The sequence below is a fragment of the Urocitellus parryii genome, chromosome 13, assembly GCF_045843805.1.
Source record: "Urocitellus parryii isolate mUroPar1 chromosome 13, mUroPar1.hap1, whole genome shotgun sequence".
NCBI classification, from domain to species: Eukaryota; Metazoa; Chordata; class Mammalia; order Rodentia; family Sciuridae; genus Urocitellus; species Urocitellus parryii.
Genome location: NC_135543.1, coordinates 49,587,691 through 49,596,848, shown reverse-complemented (window position 1 = coordinate 49,596,848; position 9,158 = coordinate 49,587,691). Strand labels below are relative to the sequence as shown.

The 9,158-nt window shown below is 45.2% G+C and overlaps 1 protein-coding gene across 1 annotated transcript in view; it reads left to right on the top strand.

Annotated features, from left to right (window-relative positions):
* The first annotated feature begins 4,576 nt into the window (after positions 1-4,576).
* The window catches only part of Colec12 (collectin subfamily member 12), a 179,457-nt gene continuing 174,875 nt past the window's right edge, over positions 4,577-9,158 (top strand). The window contains exon 1 of the mRNA XM_026380690.2: positions 4,577-4,751. Within this exon, the coding sequence (XP_026236475.1) occupies positions 4,745-4,751 (7 nt within the window). The 5' untranslated portion in view covers positions 4,577-4,744. The remainder of the gene's footprint in view (positions 4,752-9,158) is intronic.

Below are 9,158 nucleotides of genomic sequence, written 5' to 3'. Positions count from 1 at the left end.
ATCAGTGTAGACTCTCTCCAGGCAGCAAGTAGTGGTCAGCCTCCTGGTTTACCATCTCTCACCTGTCTGGCTACTTTGTGTTGGATTCTAGAACAGAGGAGAGGTGAGGTAGACATGGAGGGACCACTTAGAGGGCTACTGCAATAGTACAGATGAGCGAGATGGTCTTTACATGAGGAATCCAGTTGAGACGGAGAAGTGGAGAAGTTTGAGGTGCATTTTGCAGGTAGAAGCAGAGCTAGGTAAGAATGTAGGATTGAGGGGAACGAAGGAGTCAAGGGTGGTTGTCAGCAGTAAAAAGGAGATACTATATCATAGCTTGAAGGAGGATTGGGCACACGCTGACTCCTGCAGGTTCTATAAATGTAAAGGGCCTGGCTGCTGCTTTTGGGAATGGGGAAGCTTATGTACCAACCTGGAGACTCCACCACTCATCTTCTCTGTGGAGTTCAAAGCATCTTCAGTTTTATGCCTCTGTCCTTTCCAACCACAGCCTTCTCCTTTCCCTTTCTATCTCCCTGAGTCCCAGGTCAACCTTCAATTCCCCAAGAATTAATTTCCTTCCCTCCCTCCCTTCCTCCCTCCCTCCCTTCCTTCCTTTCTTCCTTTCTTTTTTTTTCTTTTTGTACTGGAGACTGAATCCAAGGGCACTTAATCACTGAACTATATCCCCAGTCCTTTTATTTTTTAGTTTGGGACAGGGTCTCACTAAGTTGTACAGGGCCTTGCTAAGTGGCTGAGGCTGGCCTTAACTTCAAATCCTCCTACCCCAGCTTTCCGAGTTGTGCCACCATGCCCCATCCTTCTCAGAGCTCTTTACCAGAGCAACCTTGGTCAGCTGATGATCTGCATATGACCACAGCCTTCAGTCCTTGTTTTCCCTCAGAGTTGGGTTCAGAAGAGGTGCTGGGCCAAGGACCTGTGGGACCCAACTATGGGGCCCAATTCAATTTGTGTTGAAGGTGATGGAGATGGGAAAGGTGATCCACCAGGACTTCTTAAAATTTTCTTTGAAAGAGTTGCTGAGCCTGTTCTCCTCAACAGGTCTGTGGATCTGACCCATGATCACAGGTAATATCATAAGTTCAGGGTTTTTATTAATTGTTCTGTACTTACTTGTAATTCTCCTGTTACAAAATTTTTTAGGATGGTAAAATAAAAATAAAATTTACCATTTTAACCATTACCAGTCTACAGTTCAGTGTCATTCATTAATATTTCTCATCATTGTGCAACCATCACCCCCACACACACCCACCTCCCAGAACTGTTTTCAATCTGCCAAATAGAAACTTCACACATTAAAGAGCTCCCCATTCTCCTCAGCACCTGCTAACCACCGTTCTACTTTCTGTCTTCATGAATTTGACTACTGTAAGTACCTCATGTAAGCGGAGTCCCATATTTGTCCTTTTGCAACTGACTTATTTCATTTAGCATAATGCCATTAAGGTTTATCCACGACGCACCATGTGCCAAAATTGCCCATGTTTTTGAAGTTGAATAGTATTTCACTATTATGTATATGTTACAGTTTATTCATTTGTGGATGAACCCTCTGGAGCTCTACCTTTTGGCTGTTGTGAGTAATAATGAACATGGGTGGACAGCTATCTCTTTGTGTCTCTGCTCTTAGTTCTTTGGGGAATATAGACAGAAGTGGAATTGTGGGCTCATAAGGTAATTCTGTGTTTAACTTTTGGAGAAATTACCAAATTTTCCACAGTGGCTATGCCATTTCACATTCCCACCCAGCAACGTACAAAGGTTCCAATGTTTTTCATATCTTCTCTAAAAGTTAATTTTTTTCCTTCTTTCTTGTCTTTTGTATTTGTTTTGGGCTTGTTTTTAAAATATAGAATAGCTATCCCATTGGGTGTGACATTGTATATCAATGTGTGTGTGTGTGTGTGTGTGTGTGTGTGTGTGTGTGTGTGTGTAGTACTGGGGTTTGGACCTAGGGTGCTCTACCACTGAGCTATATCTCCAGCCCTTTTTAGTTTTTATTTATTTATTTTATATGTTTAATTGTGGATGGACACAATACCTTTATTTTATTTTTATGTGGTATTGAAAATGGAACCTAGTGCCTCACACGTGCTAGGCAAGTGCTCTACCATTGAGCTACAACCCCTGTCCTAGTTTTTATTTTGAGACAGGGTCTTGCTAACTTGCTCAGACTGGCCTTCAACTTGTGATTCTCCTGCCTGAGCCTCCTGAGTAGCTGGGATTACAGGCATGCATCACCACACACTTGGTTCATTGAGGTTTTTGACTAGTATTCTAAGGATTAGTGATAGGGAGGATCCTTTCATAAATTTATTGATCATTTGTATGTAATCTTTGGAGAAATGTATATTCAAGTCTCCTGCAATTGGCTTGTTTTCTGCCATTCAGTTGTAGGTGTTCTTTATATATTCTGGATAATAATCCTTTATCAAATGTATGGTTTGCAAATATTTCCTTCCATCTAGGAGTGGTAGCATACACCTGTAATCCCAGTGATTTAGGAGGCTGAGGTAGGAGGATTGCAAGGCCAACCTCAGCAATTTAGGGAGGACCTAAGCAATGTAGTGAGATCCCATCTCAAAATAGTGCAGTAGTAAAGCATTGCTTGATTCAATCCCTGGTTCTAAAAAAATATGAACAAACATTTCTTCCATTCTATGGGATAACTTTTTATTCTATTGATAGTGTCCTTGGATGCACAAAAGTTCTTAATTTGGGATCAAACCCAGGACCTCATGCATGCTAGGCAAGTACTCTACCACTTGGCTGCACCTTTCCCCACAACTTTTGGAAAAAAAGTTCTTAACTCTGAAGTAGAATTTATTTTGTGCTTGTGCTGCTTGTGCTTTGGGGTCATGTTGATAATTTAGGTCAGAAATAATTTTTTTTTCAATTCAAGTTCTGAAATAGGAGCCAAGATTATCTCCATTTTATAGCAGGAGAAACTACTGCATGAAGTAGGTACTTACTCCACCCCAACATTGATTGTAAACTCTGGGCTGACAATTCATAACCTGGTGTCACTCACAGACCCTCACTTGCCCTGCAACCTAAACTGTACCTGGCTCAGATCTAAAACACTCTTCCAGAGTAAACATCCCACAAACCCCAGAGGGTGGGGAGGTGATGTGCTAATTTTCTTTTTCTTTGCTAGAAATGTCCAACTTTCACCCTTATGTTCAAAACAAGGATTCTGGAGGTATATGGAGTGTTGGAGTGCTTTCCTAGCATATGGAAAGCCCTAGTTTCAATGCCATCTAAAGTTCTGGAAGGAAGAATCTATGTCTTATTTTAGAATGCATTAATTTCTGGACACTGCTCTTTTGCTAGAGCAAAAAGAAAAAAAAATCCCTATTTAGAATGAATTAATGGGTTGGTTACACTTAGTTACCAAGTCCTTCGGAGGAGGGTGAGCCAAAACGCTGTAATCATTGCCCAGCCAGTATTCTATTGCGTTTGTTAAGAGAGTGGCGAAGTGTCATTTCAACCGGTTGAAGGGTTGAAGAAAGTTCCTTTGCCCCTCCTTCCCCACGTCTCCACTTACCACGTAGTTTATGGTTTAAAGTAAGAAAGCCACGAGCCTGTGTAGCCCACGCCTGTAACCCCTGCGACTCAGGCTGAAGCAAGCAGACGGCAAGTTCCAGGCAACTCAGCAAGCCCCTGTCTCAAAATAAAAAGAACTGGGGATGTAGCTCAGGGGTAAAGAGCCCTTGGGTTCAATCTCCAGTACACAAACTAAAAACAAAACCAAAAAGTCCGAAGAGTTTGCTAAGGGAGTTTTTCAAGGAAAGATAAATACGGGTTTTCTTAATTAAGTTAACAGTGGGACGGGCGACAATGAAGGGAACTACTAAACCTTCAACAGTCAAGCCTTCTTTCCGGATAAAACACGAGTCAACCTGATCATTTCAGTGGTGGTGGGCAGGAGGGTAATTTTCCAGCCAAGTTGGGGATGGTTTTGTTTTGTTTTATTTATTTTACAGTAAGCTCCAAAAAGTGGAATTCTGCTCTGAGTTCTGCAAGGAAAGCGTCCAATGGTGATTTGGGATCCTAGTGACTCCGGCTGTCCTTGGGTGACACTGAGTTGACAAGCGCACGCACTTAGAAAGTTTGAATCCCGAGGACGCTCCCTAATTCTTCATGCCCCCAAGATGTTTGGGGAAGGGACAGTCTTGCCCTGCCACGCCTGTGCTCCGCGTGCTCCAGTTCTCTCCCCCACAACATCTGTAGGTAGTCAGTCTGGGTTCTAGAATCCCCAGCAGCAGCAGCACCTTTTGCGTTCCCGGAGGTGAACCCTCGACCTCCTTGGGAGGCGCTTTCTTCTGGATAGAGATCTAAGTTGAGAAAGGAAGAACCCGGGAGGGCTTGAGAGCTTGGGAGAGCCACGGCGAGAAAGTGCTGGGCAGGGGCGACCGCGGCCGAGGGCGGGGCGGGCTCGGCAGGCAGCTAGAGGGGCGTGGGCGCGCCCCGGCCGGGCCAGGGGGAGGGGCGCTGGCGGGAGCGGCGCCTCCCGCCCGGGGTGAGCGGCGCGCGCGCGCGGCAGCCCCGCGGTAGCAGAGCGCTGAGCGGGGAGTGCGCGCCTGCAGCGGCTTAGGCTGGGAGGGCTGGAGCGCAGAGGGCTGGCGCGCAGCGCGGCTGCCATGGGCGTGCAGTGACCAGACGCTCAGCGCGACTTTCTCAGTGGCGCGGCGCTCGCGCGGAGCTCCTTGGCTGGCTGTGCGTTTCCTTGGTCACCATGAAAGGTAGGGCTACAGCCGATTTCACAGAGCTCGGGAGGGTTTCGGGCGAGCGGGAAGGCGGCGGAGGTGCCTTTTGCTCAAACTTTTACGCAGGCTGCAGTCCCGGGGAGCCCAGGCGCCGGGATGGTGCGCAGACACTGGGGGCGCTCCCCGGCTCCACTGCTGGACACAGCGGGAGACCTCGAGGTTGGGGTTTTGAAGCTCTCAAGTACTCTCCTCCCCATCGCGTCTTTGCAAAGTAGTATGAAACCCTAAGTCGTTGTTTACGGATTCTAGTTTCCAACTTTTTAATTGAAAAAATATGCGGAGGAGAGTGAGGCATCATCATTCCTCCCAGTCTGTTTTCCGCTCTGCCGCACTCACCACTCTCTCCCTGCTGCTCTTTTCTCCCCCGGTTGCCGATTCTCCACCCGGCGATCGCGGCGCGGCTGACCGGGTGTTTTCTCCCGGACTCGGGATGTTCTCGTGCGCCCTCCCCACATCTGGCAATGATTAGGTGCCCGCGGAGTTCAGCTGGCTGGGGAAGTGCATTTGGCATCTTTCTCCATCAGATGCACTGACTGGAAAATAACTGCACTCCGTTCCGCGTCCCTTCCATGTGTCCGCCTGTGGGGTTGGTGTGCCCACGTGGGCTCAAGGGGTGACACAAACCGTCCCGTTAATCGCCCCCCCCACCCCTGGAGGTATACTCTGCAGGCCCGTTTATGGAAATGTCAGATGGTATCGTACTTTAAAAAAGAATCACTAGAAGGGTTTTGCAGGGCAGCCTCTGTTTAGTGGACGCACGGAGATTTGTCAGTGGAATCTTGATTTATAAGAGAGATGAATAATTACAGCGGCGGCATCAAAGGGAGTCATTTAGACTGGGCCGGCGTGGTGTTTAGCCAAGACTGGAGTTCCCGATTTTGTGCTAGGATAACACGTTTCAGTCCCTGCGCGGTCCGTGGCTGGGTGGAAATGCCATCTATGACCGTGGTGACCGAGTTTCCACGCGATGCGATTCCTACGACTTGACAGGGTTGCTGTCCTGCGTGGTCAAGGGGGTGAGGGCGGTATTAGTGGGGAGGGGGGCGCGGTGGCTCCTGGAGAACTCAGCAGTTGGAAAGTAACTTTTGGCTTAAAGGCAATTCGCTCTGACCTATCCTGAGATAATTATCTACCGATTCACTTGCCCACCACAAGAGGAAGTCAGGGAAGGGAGGGAACTGTACCCCAGGTGAAAAGTGGCACAGGGAAAGAGAAATAAAAGACATGATTCAACTTTCTCCCCAGAAAATTTCAAAATGCCTATAGTGTGCGTGCCTTCTCCTATTCCTTAGCTAGTTCTGATGAAAGGATCCTTCCCTGAAAGTTACTCTGGGACTCAGCTATCATCATTTTAGCCAGAAGTGGGTCTTCTTGCTGGTCAGTAAGGCCAGTAGTTTTCTTTTACAAAGTTAAGCCGCTCACTCCATCAGCTCCCACATGGTCCCTAAAACTTTTGTTATATGTTTTACTGAGTAAATAACTATAATCGCAGCTTGGGTACTTCTCAATATTAATTGGATCTGTAATGGAAAACTCCTAGAAACTGTAAACATGTGAAGTTTAAGCTGCATTCTGGACCAGGTAGCCGACCCACTGGAGAAATTTCGTGGTTTACCTGTTGTGGGCTGGGCACTGCCTGAAAGCCCACCATTTTCTGCCTCACTTGGGGAGACTGGTTCAGGAACTGGTAAATCCCTGTGTAGGTTGTCTTGTTGAAAACTTTTTTCTTTCTTTCCCTTTTTGGTACTGGGGCTTGAACCAGGGTGCTTTACCACTGAGCTACATCCCCACACCTTTCTTATTTTTTTTTTTTTTATCTTGGGACAGGGTTTTGCTGAGTTGCTTAGAGCCTCACTAAGTTGCCAAGGCTGGCCTCAAACTTGCCATCCTTCTGCCTTGGCTTTCCAGATTGCTGGGATTACAGATGTATGCCACTGCACCCAGCTCAAAGGCCTCCTTTAGGAAAGTATCCAAAGCCAGGCATGGTGACGCATGCCTGTAATCCCAGTGGCTCAGAAGGCTGCAGCATCAGCATCGCAAGCTCAAAGCCAGTCTCGGCAATTTAGCAAGGCTCTTACTGGGACCCTCTCTCAAAATAAAATATAAAAAGGAGTGGGGATGTGGCTCAGTGGTTTTTTAAAAAAAGAATAAAAACATTTTGTCTGAGGTTTGCTTGCTATTGCTACATAATTGGCACTCACTTGTCTAGTTGGTGAGATGAGGAAGGGAGGGGCAGTAACCATTTTTTAATACTTACTAAGTGGCATCCATTGTGCTATACTCCTATAAGCAATCTGCAGTTAATCCTCTCAGCATTCCTAAGAGCAGGTTGTGTGTGTGTGTGTGTGTGTGTGTATGTATGTGTGTGCATGCGCATATGCATGTGTGTTTGTGTGTTGGGGTTTGAGTCCAGACATGCTAAATATGTGGTCTACTAGTGAGCTAAAGCCACAGCCTTTTTTTTTTTTTTTTTTTTTTTTTGGTATTGAGGATTGAACTCAGGAGCATAGGACCACCGAACCACATCCCCAGCCCTATTTTGTATTTTATTTAGAGACAGGATATCACTGAGTTGCTTAGTATCTCACCATTGCTGATTCTGGCTTTGAAGTCTTGATCCTTCTGCCTCAGCCTCCCAAGCTGCTGGGATTACAGGCGTGCATCACCACTCCTGGTTCCATAGCCCATCTTAATGGAGCCTCATTATTGATGTGGAAACTGAATGTAGAAAAAATATGAGCTAATAACTAGGAGGATGGGTAGGTATCTAAAGACAAGCTTCACAGATTTCCCTGTGTTGCTTGGAAGATTCTAGGACACCAGATACAATGACTTTTTATGTAGAGGAGGAGAAAAGGGTATCCCAGAGAACTAAGTAGCCAAGTAACCTGTAATTGGTACAGCAGCCAGGAAGGGGAGGAGCCAGATAATTAGACTTGGAACTTTTGAACAGTACCCAGGGTACTGTTCCTAGGCATTAAGGAATTATCCATGCCTCCTTACCAAGTGGAATTATTCTGACACTTATTCTTAGGTAACCAACCCAAGATTTCACCTAGGTTCTCAATTATGTTGCATAGTTGCTTATTCACTAGGCTTCATTAATATTTGATATTCCTAAATGATAGAAGGCAGTGACAAACATGGCCAATGCTTAAAATCATAGTTGGCCCTCTATATTCACAATAGGTTCTATATCTGAAGATTAAACTAAGGATTAAAAATTTTTAAAAAAACTGTGTCCATACCAAACACATACAGACTTTGTTCTTGTCATTATCCCCTAAATAACATAATGTACTAACTATGCATATAGTATTTACTTTGTATTGACTATTATGTCATTTAAAGCTGATTTGAAGTATATGCAAGGGTGTGTGTGGATTCTGTTCAAGTAATGCATCATTTTACTGTTTGTTTATTTATTTATTTTTTTTTGTGATGCTGAGAATCCAATTCAGGCCCTTGTGCATGCTAAACACGAGCTCTGCTATTAAGCTAAACTATCAGCCCCTAGCCACAACCTTGGTCCTGAGTCATTTTATATGGGGGACTTGAGCAATCTGGATTTGGTATTGATTTTTTTTGGGGGGAGGAGTACAGAGAATTGAACTCAGGGCACTTGACCACTGAGTCACATCCCCAGCCCTACTTTGTATTTTACTTAGAGGGTCTCACTGAGTTGCTTAGCACCTCACTTCTGCCAAGGCTGACTTTGAAGTTGCGATCCTCCTGCCTCAGCCTCCTGAGCCACTGGGATTGTAGGCCTGCACTGCCATACCCAGCTTGGATTTGGTATTGTTGGTGGGGGGATTAATGTGGATGCTAAGAGACAACTATATTAACCTGAAACCTTCTTTTGCCAAGTATAAAATAAGTGGATATATTCTATAGAAATTACCTGACTTTTTGGGCAAGTCAGGTACTTTTTTGGAGTATCTCTTTGACTTTCTAATTCTGACATTTAAACTTTTTGGACATGGATTTTGTAATACTCCCAGTTTTGAGTCTAGCAACTTGGGCACATCTGTAATCCCAGCTACTTTGGAGGTTAGGCAAGAAGATTGCAAATTCAAGGCCTGTTTGGGCAACTTAGACTGCATCTCAAAATAAAAAGGGCCGGAGGTGTAACACTGTAGCAGAGTGCCTCTGGGTTCAGTCCCTAGTATTGGAAAAAAGTTAAATTAAAAATAATAACATTTGGACAAAAACCTGGTTTTGGTATAATTCCAATGTGTTATTAGCCACAGCGCCACCTATTTATGGAATATAGCAAACATCTTTCTCTCTTCTATTTCTCCATCCGGGGAGTAAGGAGCACCAAAATAATGACATCATTATACATTTTCCAGAAGATAATCTCTTGCCTCATTGCTGCAATAC